Genomic DNA, 19,141 nt, shown 5'->3' on the forward strand with positions numbered 1-19,141 from the left:
CGGATTTGAAAGAAAAAGTAATAAGTCATCAGCATAAAGAGAAACTTTATGCTCAACGCCCCCTCTCCAAATCCCAGTCAATTCAGGACAATTTCGAAATGCTATCGCCAAAGATTCTATAGCCAAATCAAAGAGAAAGGGACTTAAAGGGCATCCCTGACGGGTGCCACGTTTGAGTTTAAATAACTGGGATTTCTGAAAATTAGTCAAAACAGAGGAAGTAGGACACAAATACAGCAATTTGATCCAAGAGATAAAACTTTGACCGAAGTCAAATTTTTCTAAAACTGCAAAAAGGTAGTTCCACTCTATATGATCAAGTGCTTTCTCCGCATCGAGGGAAATAACACATTCAGGAATCCCAGTTGGAGGTGAATATAAAATGTTAAATAAACGCCAAATGTTAAAAAAAGGAAGACGGTTTTTAATAAAACCAGTTTGATCATCAGAAATAATAGAGAGAATAACAGTTTCTAATCTATAAGCCAAAGCTTTGGCCAAGATTTTAACATCAACATTAAGCAAAGAAATCGGCCTATAAGAGGAACACTCTGTTGGGTCTTTACCCTTTTTTAGTAAAAGAATAATAGATGCCTCATTAAAAGAGGGTGGCAATTTACCGTAATTAAACGAGTCAGACAATACTGAGAATAACTGAGGAGAAAGAAGTGAAGAGAATGATTTATAAAATTCTATGGGGAACCCATCAGGTCCAGGAGATTTCCCTAAAGACAATGCAGAAATTGTAAAAGATATTTCCTCTGATGATATAGGCGCGTTAAGTTTGGCTTTAAAATCAGATGAAAGCGAAGGAATATTCAGATTATTTAAAAAATGATCAACAGAGATATTGTCATTCAAAGATTCAGAGGAATAAAGTCGAGAATAGAAATTTTTAAATGCTTCATTGATTTCTAAGTGATCCGATGTAAAGTCTCCATTCTCCTTCCGGATCTTTGTAATATGTTGTTTGGCTTTGGAACGCCTCAGCTGATTGGCTAGAAATTTACCAGATTTGGCACCATGAATATAGAAGCGACTCTTACTTTCAAGAAGTTGGCGTTCAACAGGTTGAGTAGACAGAAGATTAAATTTAGTTTGAAGTTCTACACGATTCTTGTATAATTCAAGATTCTTAGTTTGAGCATACAGTTGATCCAATTCTTTAATCTGATTAATGAGGTCTAATCGATCTGCACAGGACTTTCTATTAAGATTTGCTGTATAGGAGATTATTTAACCCCTCAAATATGCTTTCATGGCATCCCAGACAATCTGGGATGACATTTCAGATGATGTATCGGTGTTAAAATAAAAGGTTATCTGATCTTTAATAAATTTTAGAAAATCATCATCCGATAGTAAAGTCGAGTCAAAACGCCAGTGTTTATTCCTCTGAGGGAGACCAGGAAAATTTAAAGACAAAGTAATTGCGGCATGGTCAGAAATCAGTATACTCTGATAGTCACAAGAATAGACAAATGGAATAAGTTGATTATCAAGTAAAAAGTAGTCAATTCTAGTAAAGGTATGGTGAACATGTGAAAAAAAAGAATAGTCTCTCTCAGTAGGATGAAGGAAACGCCATATATCAGAGATACCATAATTAGAGAGAAAAGAGTGAATAGCTAAGGCAGATTTAGTAGGTAGTCTAGTAACAGAGGACGATCAATCCAAATTAGGATCTAACCAACAATTGAAATCGCCACCCAGTATAAGAGAGTATGAGTTTAAATCTGGTAGTGAGGAGAAAAAACATTCAAAAAAATTAACATCATCAAAATTGGGAGCATACAGGTTTGCTAGTACAACTTTAGTATTACATAATTTACCAGAAACAATAATAAAACTGCCATTTGTATCAGATATCTTATTATGGAGTCCAAAAGGAATATTTGAATTAATAAGGATGGAGACCCCCCTAGCTTTGGCAGCAAAGGATGAATGAAAATGCTGACCCACTCACTTTGACAGAAGCCGAGAATTATCAAAACTACGAATATGAGTTTCTTGAAGGAAAGCAATGTCAGCTTTGAGTTGTTTAATATGCGAGAAGACCTTCCTTCTTTTAACAGGATGATTCAATCCATTTACATTCCAGTTCACAAATTTAAGTGAATTAACTATTATCAATTGTTAGTGCATATAAGGTAGCAGGCATATAAAAAATCAAGCAGTACAATAACAGTCTGGGAGCAAAAATGTAAACATAGATCCAAACATAGAATCAAAAACACATTGATATCTTGAATTCACCTAACTTGCCTGAGATACATGCAAAGAGAGCCAAGACTGAGAAAAATCAATTTCTTAGGGTTTGCACAACTTGAATCTTTTTCAGAGAGGTTGGCAGTGTGGTTAGTAGGGTAGTGCAGGGAGAAATGCTTAAAGTACAATGTATATTAATAAGTTAGATGAAAAAACTGAATATTTCTAGGTGTGCCCAACAACATAAAACTGGGTGGGGTTGTGAGAAGGATGTAAATGCCCTTCAAGGCAATTTGGCAAATATAAATGTGTAGATGAGTACATGAGCAGAGCAGATGCAGTATTGCGCAGAAAAATGTGAAATCATCTACTTGGATAGGAAAAACAGAAAAGATGTATATTATTTAAATATAGTAAACTGAGAAATATTTAAGTACAAGGGAATCTAGGTATACTTATACATATATGTTACCAAAAGAAAACATACAGTTGAAACAAGCAGCTAACTTGACAAATGGCCTGCATCGCACGAGACGCTGAGTAATAGACCCAAGAATGTCTTACTACCTTTATGCAGTGACATGAAAAGGCTACACCTCGACTAGAGTGTGCAATCTTCGTCCCTTTGGCCAAAAACAAATGTATTTGTAACAAAGGTTCACTGGATCAATTTCTGGGGTGGAATTATCGCCCATTAAGAAAAATAATAGGTTATATTCACTAAGCAATAGAAGAAATAAATATATGAAATTCTGACAGGGCTCAACAGGCTAAATGTAAGGAGACTATTTCCCTTTGCTGAGGCTGTCTAGAACTATCAAGGGTCACAGTCACAAACTAGGTGATAAAACACTTAGGAGTGAGATGAGAATTCCAAGAGTTATAGGAAGAAAGCGATTATATATAATAATCAAAATTAGCCTAATTACATTGAATGATGGCACAAAAATGAAGGGCTGAACTCCTAATTTTCTTTTTAAATAATGATTCAAGTTCATTATTAAGTTAATGATTCACAAGGCAACACTGCAATGGATTTTCCTCAATCGCAATATACAGTAATTTAATCCTTGACTTATAAACTAAAACTCGTGTAAAGTATTTAAAATAGTTTTTAAACAATAAAAATCATTGACAAATATGACTTAAAAATATAAAGCAGATTCAATATCTTAAGTATTTTACATTATATGGGTCCCCAGATATAACAGATCACATTAGCAACATACAAAATAAGCAGTAAAATCTTGTTTTAACCTTACAATACCACGAAGTATAATTTTATTATGTCATAATTACATCATGTTCCTGTATAGTTAAAATATGTACAAACTTCGCTCTCATACCATAGGGTAAAAAGTCTTCTCTTTTCCCATGTTTGAACAACTGAGACTGTAAATAAACAAGAAAAGACAGATTTAAAATAAATTTGCACAATTATTCTCTTTTACCCACAATAATGAAAAAATGAACAAATCCATGCTGTTGAGCAATAATCAGGAAAAAGTGAGAATTTTTCTTGAGCCTTTCCTCTTGTGACAAGCTGGTTCTGGTATAACTGAGTCTTCTGAAGGAATACAGCATGAAACTTCAAAAGTGTTAAAAGATTTTGTTGTATTTCTCTTCAAAAATCAAAAAGCAGTTAAGAGCAAAAGTAAACTTTGCCTCTGTCATTTGAAATACAAGTTAAAAGAAAGAATTTCTGTTTTTTCATTGAAAACTATAAAGCATCATGCCTTCGCCCCTAAATATTTGTATGAGGCTTCAGAGGTATCTTAAAACAGGACATGAAAATGTTGCCAACTTAATTTAATGTACATCAAAAACATAGTGGTGATGATTTATTGAAATGAAATTTAAAATCCCAAACTCTTAAGTTTTAAATAAGTTTATGTTGTGTCTAAGCTTAGAGACTCCCAAATTGAGCATAGGTGCTGTTAAGTCTACAAGTAAGAAAAACAAGGATGAGCATTTCACCAACAGATGAGTTGCACGGAAAATGGAATGGATCAAAATTTAGGAAGCATAAATAATCAGTTTTTATAAATAGTATAAAAACTAGTTTCAATTTTGTTGTAATTCGAATCATAATTGAAGGAATCACAAAACAACATACCAGTGATCTTATAAAAACATGTTTAGTTTATGTGGGGCCAGAATATGTTAACCAAATGAGAATTGCTTACTTAGATCCTTGTGCACAGCTGATCTACAGACAGGTATCTGTTGAGACAGGTATGCCCCATGGAGAAGACTGAATAATTCAATTTCCCTTCAGGTTACTTTTAAATCAATGCCAACACTCGCTGCCAAGTTTTTATATGAGCAGATTCTTTTTAGGTTCTAAAGGTACCTGTTCAGAAACCTGTTAGTAGCAGTTGATACAAATGTCTCAAAAGTTAACCCCACCCAGGTAAATAGTTTATCAGAATAGGTATTTGTAAGCTGCAGCTGCAAACATAATTAGAGGTATGGATCAGTAAAACTAAACTCAAGGCGATGCACTGCTTTATTTTAAAAACAGGTGCATAAGTATAACTCTTCTTCATAGAACAATAAACTACACAGTTCCTTAGGGCCAAATCTCTGTACAGAAATATGCCCCAACCGTGTGATCACAGACAGGCTATAATATTATATGTAAGTATTTTAACATGGATGTTTCATTAAAAATATTAGTTTAACTTTTGACTTGAAAAATAACCTTTAGTTAACTGAACTAATATAGCAATATATAGAGCACACTACTACTTCACTTGATAGTGAATAAAAATCTCAAAATGAAATGGGATACTTCAAGCTATATCATGACAAAAATCAACCATATTCAGAACAAGTTATTCAACCTCTCAATTTATCATACATACCAATAAAAGGGTGGGGTGACCCAATTGAGAACATGAACAACCTTTCAAGAATGATGCATTCATGCGGAGCTCGTCAATTCATTAACTTTGCCTCTAACTTCCACCCTGCCCTTAAACTCACTTAGTCAGTTTCTGAAACCTCCCTCTCTTTCTCGATCTCTCTGTCTCCATCTCTGGAGACAAACATTGACTGACATCTTTTATAAACCTAATAATCCCCATGGTTATCTTGACTATACCTCTTCCTACCCCGTCTCCTATAAAAATGCTATTCCCTTTTCTCAGTTCCTTCGTCTCTGCTGCATTTGTTCCCAGGATGAAGCTTTTCTTTCCAGGACATCAGAAATGTCCTCTTTCTTCAAAGAAAGGGGTTTCCCTTCCTCCACCATTAATGTATTCTTCACCCTCATCTCTGCCATTTCCCTAACATCCGCACTCACCCCGTCTTCCCGCAGCTTAAAAGAGGTAGTTTCTCTTGTCCTTACCTACCACCTCATGAACCTCCACATCCAACATATCATTCTGCACAACTTTTGCCATCCCCATCGGGATCCTACCACCAAACATACCTTTACCTCTCCCCTATTTCAGTTTTACACATGGATCACTTCCTCGGTGATTCCCATGTCTCCATGCCTATTCATCCCTCCCTACAAATCACCCTCCTGCACTTATCTCTGTAAGCAGCCAAAGTGCTACACCTGCCCCTTCATGTCCTCTCTTACCTCCATTCAGGACCCCAAGCAGTAACTTCGAGGTCAGGCACTTCACCTGTGAAAATGCTGGGGTTGTCTATTGTGTCCAATGCTCCCAATGTGGCCTCCTCTATAATGGCAAGACCTGTCGTAAATTGGGGAACTGCTTCGCTCTATCCAACAAAAGCAGAACTTCTTTGTGACCAATATTTTAACTCCCATTCCCGTTCCAACATGTCAGTTGATGGCCTTCTCTTATGTAATGATAAGGCCAACCTTAGCGTGGAGGAACAAGACCTTATATTCTGTCTGGGTAGCCACTAACCTGATGGCACGAATATCCATTTCTCCTTCAGTAAAAATAATTCCTTCCTCCTTCTTCTTTTCTGCAGTCTGGCCTCTTACCTCTTCTCACCTATTTTTCACCTCACTCTGGGTCCCTTTCTCCTGTGATCTACTCTCCTCTCCTATCAGACTCCTTGCTCTTCAGCCTTTATCTTTCTTACTCACCTATCACTTCCTAGCTATCTTCTTTCCCCTCCCACCTTTCTATTACAGCATCTTGCCCCTTCCTTTCACCAGGTGCACCAAGATGCAGCTCCTGAGAGACCATATTAGGGATCTGGAGCTGCGGCTTGATGACCTACAGCTTATAGGAAAGTGAGCAGGAGATAGATAGGAACTAAAAGGAGTTAGCCACCCCAAGGCTGCAGGAATTAGATAAGCAGATGACTGTCAGGGAAGAGATGGGAACAACTTAGATAATAGAGAGAACCCCTGTGACCATCCCCCTCAGTAATCGTTATCTCATTTTGGATGCTGTTGAGGGGGTGACCTGACAGAGGATGACCATGGCGATCAGGACTCTGGCACTGAGCCTGGTTCCATGGTGCAGAAGGGAGAGAAGAAGATGAGGAATGTGGTAGTCATAGGTGATTCCATAGTGAGGGGAACAGACAAGAGATTCTGTCAGCCTGACAGAGATATCCACGTGGTGTGTTGCCTCCCAGGTGCCAGGGTAAAGGATGTCTCAGATCGGGTGCAGAGTATTCTGAAGGGAGAAGGTGAAAAGCCAAAAGTCTTGGTACACGTTGGTATCAATGACATAGATAGAAAAAGGAAGGAGGTCCTGAAGAGAGAATTCAGGGAGTTGGGTAGGAAGCTGAAAAGCAGGACCGCCAAGTTAGTAATCTCATGACTGCTGCCCGTGCCACATATTAACGAAAGTAAAAATAGCATGATCAGGCATATCAATGCATGGCTGAGAGACTGGTGTAGGGGGCAGGGCTTCGGGTTCCTGGATCTGGGGGAAGTACAACCTGTACAAAAAGGATGGGTTACACCTAAACCCAAAGGAATCCAATATCCTAGCAAGGCAAGTTTAATAGACCTGTTAGGGAGGGTTTAAATAATTTGGGAGAGGGATGGGAATTGGAGCAATAGGGCTGAGGAAGGGGAAAACAGAAATAAATCAGAGATAGTGTGCAACAGAGATGATAGAAAGGGCAAGCAGGATATGAGGCATAATCACAGCCAGTCTATTACAGGGCAATAGAGGCATGGTGCAATTAAAACAAAAAGCAATAAATACTGGACTGAAAGTGTTGTATCTGAATGCATGCAGCATAAGAAATAAAATGGACAATCTTGAAATTCAGCTACAGATTGGCAAGTATGACGTTGTGGCCATCTTTGAAACTTAGCTAAAGGATGGCTGCCATTGGGAGCTGAACATCTAAGGATATACAGTGCATCGGAAAGATACGTTAATAGACAAAGGGGTGGTGAGGCCCTGTGCAAAAGAAATAATATTGAAACATTTGAAAGGGATAACATAGGATTGGAAGGTGTAAAGAATCTATGGGTTGAATTAAGAAAAGGGTAAAAGGACCCAAATAGCAGCTGTATACAGGCTTCCAAACAGCAATCGGGATGTGGATTACAAATTACAGCAGGATAGAAAAAACATGTCAGAAGGGCAATGTCATGATAATTGTTGGGGATTTTAACATGAAAATGAGTTGGGAAAACGAGGCCACTACTGGATCTCAAGAGAGAGAATTTGTAGAATGTCTAAGGGATGGCATTTTAGAACAACTCGATATTGAGCCACTAGGGGATTGGCTGTGCTGGAGTGGGTGTTGTGCAATGATCTGGGGGTGATAAGAGAACTTAAGGTTAAGGAACCCTTAGGGAACAGTGCACACAATATGATCACGTTCACTTTGAAATTTGAGAAGGAGACAGTAAATTCCAAAGTGTTGGTACTTCAGTGGAATAAAGGAAATTACAATGGCATGAGAAGGAAACTGGCCAAGGTTGACTGGAAAGGGACTCTAGCAGGAAGCACAGCAGAGCAGCAATGGCCGGAGTTTCTGCGAAAAATGAGTTAAGTGCAAGACATATATATTCCAAATAGGAAGAAATTCTTCAAATGGAAAAAGGACACTGCTGTGGCTGACAAGTGAAGTCAGAGCCAAAGTAAAAGCAAAAGAGAGAGCATACAAGAAAGCCAAAGCTAGTGGGAAGCTTGGAAGATTGGGAAGCTTTTAAAAACTTGCAGATGGAAACTAAGGTTATTAGAAAGGAAAAGATGAATTATGAAAGGAAGCTGGTGACTAATATCAAAGATACTAAAAGCTTTTTACAGTACATAAAGGGTAAAAGAGAGTTGAGGGTAGGTATAGGACCAATAGGAAATGACACTAGAGATATTGTAATGAGAGATGCAGAGATGGTAGAGGAACTGAATGCGTATTTTGCATCAGTCTTCACAGTGGAAGATATCTGCAGTATACTGGACATTCAAGAGTGTCAGGGAAGTGAAGTACATGCAGTAAAAATTACATCTTAGTAGGTGCTCAGGAAGCTTAATGGTCTGAGGGTGGATAAATCTCATGAACCTGATGAAATGCACCCTTGGGTTCTGAAGGAAGTTATTGGAGAGATTGCAGTGGCATTAACAATGTTCTTTCAAAATCAATAGATTCTGGCACTGTACTAGATGACTGGAAAATTACAGATCTTATTCCACTTTTTAAAGGGGGTGGGAGGCAGCAGAACAGAAACCATACACCTGTTAGCCTGACATCAGTGGTTGGGAAGTTTTTGTAATCAATTGTTAAGGATGACATGACGGGAGCACCTGCAGGCACATGACAAGATATGCCAAAGCCAGCATGGTTTCCTGAAAGGAAAGTCCTGCCTGACTAACCTACTACAATTTTTTAAGGAAATTGCAAGCAGGGTAGACAAAGGAGATGCAGTAGATGTGGTGTACTTGGATTTTCAGAAGGCCTTTGACAAGACGCTACATATGAGGCTGCTTCGCAAGATAAGAGCCCATGGAATTACAGGGAAATTACTAGCATGAGTGGAGCATTGGCTGATTGGCAGATAACAGAGTGAGAATAAAGGGATCCTACTCTGGCTGGCTGTTGGTTACCAGTGGAGTTCCACAGGGGTCGGTGTTGGGACCACTGCTTTTTATGATGTATGTCAATGATTTGGACTATGGGATTAATGGATTTGTGGCTAAACTTGCCAATGATACAAAGATAGGTGGAGGAGCAGGTAGTGTTGAGGAAACAGAGAGACTTAGATAGTTTAGGGGAATGGGCAAAGAAGTGGCAAATTAAATACATTGTTGATAAGTGTATGGGTGTGTACTTTGGTGGTAGAAGTAAATGGTCAGACTATTATTTCCACATCCCATTCCCATTCTGATATGTCTATCCATGGCCTCCTCTACCGTCAAGATGAAGCCACACTCATGTTGGAGGAACAACACCTTATATACCAGCTGGGTAGCCTCCAACCTGATGGCATGAACATTGACTTCTCTAACTTCTGTTAATGCCCCTCCCCTTCTTACCCCATTCTCTCTCTGCCCATCACTCTGCCTGTTCTCCATCTCCCTCTGATGCTCCCCTCCCCCTTTCTTTCTCCCTAGGCCTCCCGTCCCATGATCCTTTCCCTTCTCTAGCTCTGTATCCCTTTTGCCAACCGCCTGTCTGGCTCTCAGCTTCACCCCACTCCACCCCCAGTCTTCTCCTATCATTCTGCATTTTCCCCTCCCCTTCCTACCTTCAAATCTCTTACTATCTTTCCTTTCCGTTAGTCCTGACGAAGGGTCTCGGCCCAAAACGTCGACAGCACTTCTCCCTATAGATGCTGCCTGGCCTGCTGCGTTCCACCAGCATTTTGTGTGTGTTGCTTGAATTTTCAGCATCTGCAGATTTCCTCGTGTTAGACTATTATTTAGATGGGGAGAGTATTCAAAATGTGGAGATGCAAAGGGACTTGGGAGTCCTTGTGCAGGATACCCTAAAGGTTAACCTCAGGTTGAGTCAGTTGTGAAGAAGGTGAATGCAATGTTGGCATTCATTTCTAGAGGTATAGAATATAAGAGCAGTGATTTGATGTTGAGGCTCTATAAGGCACTCGTCAGACCACACTTGGGAGAACTGTGCGCAGTTTCAGGCTCCTTATTTTAGAAGGGATATACTGGCATTGAGAGAGTTCAGAGAAGATTCACGAGAATGATTCCAGGAATGAAAGGGTTACCATATGAGGAACATCTGGCAGCTCTTGGGCTGTATTCCCTGGAGTTCAGGAGAATGAGGGGAGATGTCATAGAAACATTCCAGATGTTAAAAGGCTTGAACAGATTAACTTTGGCAAAGATATTTCCAATGGTAGGGGAGTCTAGGGCAAGAGGGCACGACTTCAGGATTGAAGGACATCCATTTTGAACAGAGATGCAGAGAAATTACTTTAGTCAGAGGGTGGTAAATGTGTGGAATTTGTTGCCACGAATGGCTGTGAAGGCCAAATAATGCAGAGATAGATAGGTTCTTGATTAGCCAGGGCATCAAAGGGTATGAGGAGAAGGCAGGGAAGTGGGGATGACTAAAAGAATTGGATCAGCCCATGATTGAATGGCAGAGCAGACTTGATGGGCTGAATGGCCTACTTCTGCTCCTATATCTTATGGTCTTATAGTCTGTTCCAGTCCTCAAGAAGTGCCTTGGCCCGAAATGTGGCCTGTTGATTCACTTTCATAGATGCTGCTTGACCTACTGAGATCCTGCAGCATTTTAAGTGTGTTTCATTGGCTAATCTTGTTTCTGGAGAGTACTCCCTGTAGGTTGAACAACTTCTCCTTATACTTGAAGATTAGCTCCAATGGTAGTTTATTGTTTGCGGGATACAACATTGCAGTAAACAAAATATTGGGAAAGATCAGCAGTGCTGTAGGTTTTGTTTTTTAAGGCACTCCTCATTGAAAACATGTCCAGGGCAGCCATTTGTAACCTAGAGAATTCTAGGCAACTGAATTTAACAAAACCCATAGTTTTCTTTTTACTATAATAGGTTATAATCAATTCTCATGGTGAAACCACTTTATAATTAGGATCTTAAAATTAATAAATTGTTAACTACCGTAAATTCCGGACTATAAGCCGCTACTTTTTTCCCACGCTTTGAACACTGCAGCAACACTGCGGCCTATACTACGGTGCGGCTAATGCATGTTTTTTTTTCATGCTACCAAAAACATTTTGCCTCGTAACAGTAGACCAATAAAATTGATGAGTAGTTCACAGAGGTCCAATGAAATTGTACGATAAATCAAACGCACTTTCACAATTAAATTATTGTAAATCAGTCATTTGTACTCACCCTCATCAACATGGAAAACACTCGAAGAAAAGCATATGATGCAGCTTTTAAGTTAAAGGCGATCAATCTGGCGGTTGAAGAAGGAAATCGAGCTGCTGCACATAATCTTGGCATAAATGAATCGATGGTGAGACGGTGGAGACGCCAGCGTGAAGAACTGAGTCAATGCAAAAAGACAACAAAAGCTTTCAGAGGTAATCATAGCAGATGGCCCGAACTTGAAAACTTTCTTGAAGACTGGGTTAACACACAGAGAGCAGGCGGCCGCGGTGTTTCCACCGTGCAGATCAGACTGAAGGCTAAAGCAATCGCCACCAAAATGAAAATCGAAGATTTTAGAGGTGGGCCATCGTGGTGTTTTAGATTTATGAGACGAAAAGGCCTGTCCGTCAGGGTACGCACGACTCTGTGTCAGCAGCTCCCTCCCGACACCACAAGGAAAAACTTGCTAACTTCCGCACATTCACTCAAACAAAGATAGCGGAGAATTCCATCGGGCCAGATGATATCATAAATATGGATGAAGTACCTTTGACGTTTGACCTGCCTCTCACTCGGACTGTTAATAAAAAAGGTGACTCGTCCATCACACTGAAAACAAGTGGACATGAGAGAACACATTTTACTTGTGTACTGAGCTGCACACCATCCGGACTAAAGCTTCCACCGATGGTGATTTTTAAGCGGCTGACAATGCCAAAGGAAAAATTCCCAAAAGAAATCATGGTGAAAGTCAATAAGAAAGGTTGGATGATGGAGAGTCTAATGAAGGATTGGCTGAGAGAGTGCTACGCCAAGCGACCAGGGGGATTTTTTCACAGAAAAAAAGCATTGCTCGTTATGGACAGCATGAGGGCCCATATAACAGATTCAGTGAAAGCTGCCATCAAGAGTACAAACTCAATTCCAGCTGTGATTCCTGGGGGCACCACGAAGTATTTGCAGCCACTGGACATCAGCGTGAACCAGGCATTTAAAGTGGCGCTGTGCGTTGAGTGGGAGGCTTGGATGACGAGCGGCGAGAAATCCTTTACCAAAACAGGCCGCATGCGAAGAGCATCTTTAACTCAAGTCTGCCAGTGGATCCTAAATGCGTGGAGCCGTGTCACAACATCCACCATCACCAACGGGTTTCGAAAGGCTGAACTGCTGCGTGATGAAGAGGACTGCGTGCGCTCAAGTGAGAGCGACAACGAAGAGACTGAAGTGAGTGACGAGATCCTGAGGTTGTTCAATTTGGACACTGAAGAAGAGGACTTTGATGGTTTTAGTGCGCAGGAGGAAGATGAAGAAGGTGATCAATAACTTTTCCTGGTAGGCTGTAGTATATATATTTGTTTTAACCAGTCGTTAGGAGATATTGGAATGTTGTTCGTGCACTGTTCAGTAAAAAAGTATACGCAACGTAATTTGTGTGTTACCGATATGTATGTATATTTAAAAGTAGCTGTGTTACAGGCACTGTTCGAAAAAAAGCATTTGCAATATGTATTTGTTTATGTTACCATACGGATTTAATTAAAAGTTAAAAAATCCTCACGTGTAATATCTTTCTGTGTAAATATTTCATATTACAATGTGGGACACCTGCGGCTTAAAATCCGGTGCGGCCTGTACAAGTACAAAATTGATTTTCTTTCTAAAATTAGAGCATGCGGCTTTTAATCAGGTGCGCTCTGTAGTCCGGAATTTATTATAAATCAACAAGTGAACTTTATTGACATTTAACTACAGTGGCATGCAAAAGTTTGGGCACCCCGGTCAAAATTTCTGTTACTGTGAATACTTAAGTGAGTAGAAGATGAACTGATCTCCAAAAGTCATAAAGTTAAAGATGAAACATTTTTTTCAACATTTTAAGCAAGATTAATGTATTATTTTTGTTTTGTACAATTTTAGAGTGAAAAAAAGGAAAGGAGCACCATGCAAAAAGTTTGGGCACCCCAAGAGATTTGAGCTCTCAGATAACTTTTACCAAGGTCTCAGACCTTAATTAGCTTGTTAGGGCTAAGGCTTGTTCACAGTCATCGTTAGGAAAGGCCAGGTGATGCAAATTTCAAAGCTTTATAAATACCCTGACTCCTCAAACATTGTCCCAACAATCAACAGCCATGGGCTTCTCTAAGCAGCTGCCAAGCACTCTGAAAATTAAAATAAATGATGCCCACAAAGCAGGAGAAGGTTATAAGAAGATAGCAAAGCATTTTCAGGTAGCTGTTTCCTCAGTTTGTAATGTAATTAAGAAATGGCAGGAACGGTGGAGCTCAAGTTGAGATCTGGAAAACCAAGAAAACTTTCCGAGAGAACTGCTTGTAGGATTGCTAGAAAGGCAAATCAAAACCCCTATTTGACTGCAAAAGACCTTCAAGAAGATTTAGCAGACTCTGGAGAGGTAGTGCACTGTTCTACTGTGCACAAATATGACCTTCGTGGAACAGTCATCAGAAGAAAACCTTTCCTGCATCCTCACCACAAAATTCAGTGTCAGAAGTTTGCAAAGGAACATCTAAACAAACCTGATGATTTTGGAAACAAGTCCAGTGGACTGATGAAGTTAAAGTAGAACTTTCTGGCTGCAATGAGTAAAAGTATGTTTGGAGTAAAAAGGGTGCAGAATTTCATGAAAAGAATACCTCTCCAACTGTTAAGCACGGGAGTGGATCCATCATGCTTTAGGCTTGTGTTGCAGCCAGTGGCACGGGGAACATTTCACTGGTAGAGGGAAGAATGAATTCAATTAAATACCAGCAAATTCTGGAAGCAAACGTCACACTATCCGTAAAAAAGTTGAGGATGAAAAGAGGATGGCTTCTACAACGGGATAATGATCCTGAACACACATCAAAATCCACAATGGACTACCTGTAGAAGCAAAAGCTGAAGATTTTGCCATGGCCCTCACAGTCCCCTGACCTAAACATCATCGAAAATCTGTGGATAGACTTCAAAAGAGCAATGCATGCAAGATGGCCCAAAAATCTCACAGAACTAGAAGCCTTTTGGAAGGAAGAATGGGCGAAAATCCCCCAAACAATAATTGAAAGACTCTTAGCTGGCTACAGAAAGCGTTTACAAGCTGTGATACTTGCCAAAGGGGGTGTAGCTAAGTACTGACCCATGCTTCGGGCCCTTTTCCTTTTTCGTTATTTTAAAACTGTAAAAGATGGAAATAAAAAAATGATCTTGCTTAAAATATTGAAGAAATGTGTCATTTTTAACTTTATGCCTTTCGGAAATCAGGTAATTTTTTACTCGCTTAGCTATTCACGGTAACAGAAATTTTGATCAGGGTGCCCAAACTTTTGCATGCCACTATATGCACGTACAGTGCCTATAAGTAGTATTCACCCTTCCCCCCCCCTCGGAAGTTTTCATGTTTTATTGTTTTACAACATTGAATTACAGTAGATTTAATTTGATCAACAGAAAACAACTTTGTGTCAAAGTGAAAACAAATCTCTACAAATTGGTCAAAATGTATTACAATCATTAAACACAAGATAATTGATCACATAATTACTCACCTCCTTCAAGTCAGTATTTAATAGATGCACCTTTAGCAGCAATTACAGCCTTGAGTCTATGTGGATAGGTCTCTAATCATCATTGGTCATCTAGATACTGCAATTTTTCCCCATTTTTCTTTACAAAACTGTTTAAACACTGTCATACTGTACAGGGATCATGACTGAGCAGCCCTTTTTAAGTCCAGCCACAAATTCTCAATTGGATTGAGGTCTGGACTCTGACTTGGCCACTCCAGGACATTAACTTTGCTGTTTTTAAGCCATTCATGCGTAGCTTCGACTGTATGCCTGGAGTTATTGTCGTGCTAGAGAACAAATCTTCTCCCAAGTCGCAGTTCTGTGGTAGAGTGCATCAGGTTTTCCTACAGAGATTCCATGTATGTTGCTGCATTCATTTTATCCTCTACCTTCATAAGACATCTAAGGCCCTACTGCAATGAAGCATCCCCACAGCATGATGCAGCCATGACCATGCTTCACAGTAGGTGTGGTGTTTGGCTTTTGCCAAACATAGCATTTCGTCTGATGGCCTCATCAGACAACAGAACCTTCTTCCAGCTGACTTCAGAGTTTCCACATATACCTTCTAGCAGACTCTAGCTGAGATTTCATGTGAGCTTTTTTTCCCAACAATAGCTTTCTCTTTACCACTCTCCCATAAAGCTATGACTTGTAAAGCACCCGGGCAACAGTTGTTGTATGCACAATCTCTTTCCATCTCAGTCACTGAAGCTTGTAACTCCTCCCGAGTTGTCATAGGTCTCTTAGTGACCTCCCTCACTAGTCCCCTTCTTGCATGGTCACTCAGTTTTTGAGGATGGCTTGCTCCAGACAGATTTACAGCTGAGCCTTATTCTTTCCATTTCTTGATGATTGACTTAACTGTACTCCAAGGCATATTCAGTGACTTGGAAGATTTCTTGTATCCAACTCCTGACTTGTGCTTTTAATAACCTTTTCATGGAGTTGCCTGGAGTGTTCTTTTGTCTTCATAGTGCAGTTTTTGCCAGGATACTGACTCACCAGCAGTTGGACCTTCCAGATACAGTAATATTTTTACTACAATCAATTGGAAAATCTTAAATGCACAGGTCTCCAAAAACAGATCTCCATTTAACTAATTATGTACAAACAAGCTGGACGAACTCAGCAGGTCGGGCAGCGTCCATTGAAATGAGCAGTCAATGTTTCCGGCCAAGACCCTTCATCAGGACTGAAGAGGAAGGAGGCAGGGGCCCTATAAAGAAGGTGGGGGGAGGGTGAAAAAGCAATCAGAGGAAAGATCAAGGGGTGGGGGAGGGGAAGCAGGGAGGGGATAAGCAGGAGAGGTGAAGAAGGAATGTAAGGGGAAAGCACTATGGGTAGTAGAAGGAGGCAGAATTATGAGGGAGGTGACAGGCAGCTGGAAGAGGAGGCAGAGTTAAAGTGGGATGGGGGAAGGGAGAGGGAGGGAATTACCGAAAGTTGGAGAATTCAATGTTCATACCAAGGGGCTGGAGCCTACCCAGATGGTATATGAGGTGTTGCTCCTCCAACCTGAGCTTGGCCTCATCATGGCTATCACCTCTCTCATGATCCTGCCTTCTTCTTCCCATCCCCCACCCCTTGATCTTTCCTCTGATTGGTTTTTCACTCTCCCCCCACCTTCTTTATAGGCCTCCCTCTTCAGTCTTGACGAAGGGTCTCGGCCGGAAACGTTGACTGCTCGTTTCAACGGATGCTGCCCGACCTGCTGAACTCATCTAGCTTGTTTGTACATGTTGATTTGACCACAGCAACTGCAGTGTACTTTGTGTTAACTAATTATGTGACTTTTAAAATGAATTGGCTGCTCTAGTGATGATTTGTTGTATCATATTAAAGGGGGTGAATACCTATGTAATCAATTATTTTGTGTTTTATATTTGTAATTAATTTAGATCATTTTGTAGAGATCTGTTTTCACTTTGACACGAAAGAGTCTTTTTCTGTTGATCAGTGTCAAGAAAAAAATTAAATCCACTGTGATTCAATGCTATAAAACAATAAAACGTGAAAATTGTCAGGGGGTTGAATACCTTTTCAGGTACTGTATATAATGTATATAACAACATAGTATATATAGAAACGAAACAATGTTTCCCCAAACCAAAGTGTAAAACACAGAAGTACACTTAACACACATTACACACAATAACTTATGTAGTAAGGATATAACCAACAGATGAATCACACATAAATAACAAAACTATATTAATTAAATATTGTGAGGTATGGAACAGACTAACAGTGACACTTCGAGTATGATGCAGCAGAGAGTTCAAAAGCCTAATGGCCCAAAGGAACTGTTTCTATCCTGACCATTCTTGTTTTTATGCACAGGAGTCTCCTGCCTGATAGTAGAAAGTCAAAGAGGATGCTTGATGAATGGGTGGGATCCTTAATAATACTAAGGGCCCTGTGTACGTAACACTCCTGTTAAATGTCCCCAGTGGATGGGAGGGAGACCTCTATGATCCTCTCAGCTGTTCTCACAGTCCTTCCTAGGGACTTCCAGTTCAATGCTTAGCTGCTCCCATACCAGACGGAAACATAACTTGTCAGGATGCTCTCAATGATACTCCTGTAAAACACAGTTAAGATGGGGGGAGGGAAGCCTTGCTTGCCTCAATCTTCTTAGGAAGTAGAGGCTCTGCTGTGCCTTTTTGTTCAGGGAGGTGATATTAAGGGACCAGATGGAAGTCCTCCATGACATGAACACCCAAGAAGCTGGAACGCTACACTCTCTCTGCGGATGAGCCATATATTCACAGAAGGGGATGGTTTGTCCACTATGAATCCCCACATTCAGGCTTAGGTTGTTCCTCTCACACCAATTCACCAGCAGCTCCATTTCCTCTCGGTACTCTGCTCCTTCATCGTTCTTGATGAGGTCAACTACTGTTGTGTCATCCACAAATTGGATGACACATCCACAAATTGGATGACACAGTTTGTGTTGAATCCTGCGAAACATTCATGCATCACCAGCGTGAACAGGAGCAGGCTGAGCACACAGCAATTTCAATAATGTCAGATAATCAGCCTTTGCCCAATATGTCAAAACTGGAGATCTCTGTTGCAAAAGTATTAAATGCTGGGGGACTTTGTGGGTCAGGTGGAGTCTGTGCTGGGGGGAAAGGCATTTGGGTTAATGACCTTTAGTGATTGAGGGGGACAGAAGTTGACCAGACAGGTCACTTACTCTCTGCAAATACAGACTGCCCCACTAACTTTCAGAGCATTTGATGTTTTTGTTTCAAATTTCCAGCAGTTTATTTTTTTACTTTTCAATCTCTGAGCAGCTCTGATGAAAGGTGATTTTCTCTCTGCAGATACTACCTGCCTGGCTGGGTTTTTCCAGCATTTCCCTTTATTTCAGATTTCCAGCTACCAGAATCAATTCTAGAGCAATACACATTTTTCTCTCTTTACACTTCCTCTACTCATCATCCTCTCTTCCTTCCATCCATGGATATATTTACTCCTGATCTCCATTATATCACTTACTTTTGTATTTTCCATATGTCCCCTTTATCTCCAGCTGAAAAAAACACCCAGTTTCTAAGTTTTCCTAATTATGGACAAAGGTTAACAACTTGAAACATGAACTATTTCCCTTGCTACAGTTGTTACCTACCCTATTTTTTCTATATTTCTAACTTATTTCAAATTTACAACACATGCTTTATTTTTTTTTCAATTTTCCTCGACTTATCAGAAAAGTTGAGATAAATTATCTTGATTCAGTTGTCGCATGATTAACAAGTTTGTACATGATGGAAATATTTGCTGCACAGTTGACTTGGTAATTTTGCAGATGGAGTTCAATCCAAAAGACAAAATTGACTCACTTGGAAACAGCAAACTCAGCAAAGGAAAGCACAAAAATGTAAGGATACTAAGAAGTGTAGAGTAAGAATTAGAGTGTTTGTCCATACATCCCTGAAGATAACAGAACATATAAGTTTATAAAGACACGTGAAACATTCTGGAGTAGTTGAACACAAAATACATCAAACTAATGACACTGCTCAAACTGCACAGAAATCAAATATGCTATGAGATAAAGTGTTGCATTTTAGTTCTGGATGAACAGAGGCTATTTCAAGGTTTAAGCAGGAGTTGGCTTATGTAGTTT

The 19,141-nt window shown here is 40.0% G+C and overlaps 1 protein-coding gene across 1 annotated transcript in view; it reads right to left on the reverse strand.

Annotated features, from left to right (window-relative positions):
• tbcd (tubulin folding cofactor D) overlaps nt 1–19,141 on the reverse strand; it is a 259,836-nt gene that overhangs the window by 200,141 nt on the left and 40,554 nt on the right. Inside the window, exon 8 of the mRNA XM_059948764.1 lies at nt 3,555–3,600. Within this exon, the coding sequence (XP_059804747.1) occupies nt 3,555–3,600 (46 nt within the window). The remainder of the gene's footprint in view (nt 1–3,554; nt 3,601–19,141) is intronic.

Source organism: Hypanus sabinus, chromosome 23 (genome assembly GCF_030144855.1).
Source record: "Hypanus sabinus isolate sHypSab1 chromosome 23, sHypSab1.hap1, whole genome shotgun sequence".
Taxonomy (NCBI): domain Eukaryota; kingdom Metazoa; phylum Chordata; class Chondrichthyes; order Myliobatiformes; family Dasyatidae; genus Hypanus; species Hypanus sabinus.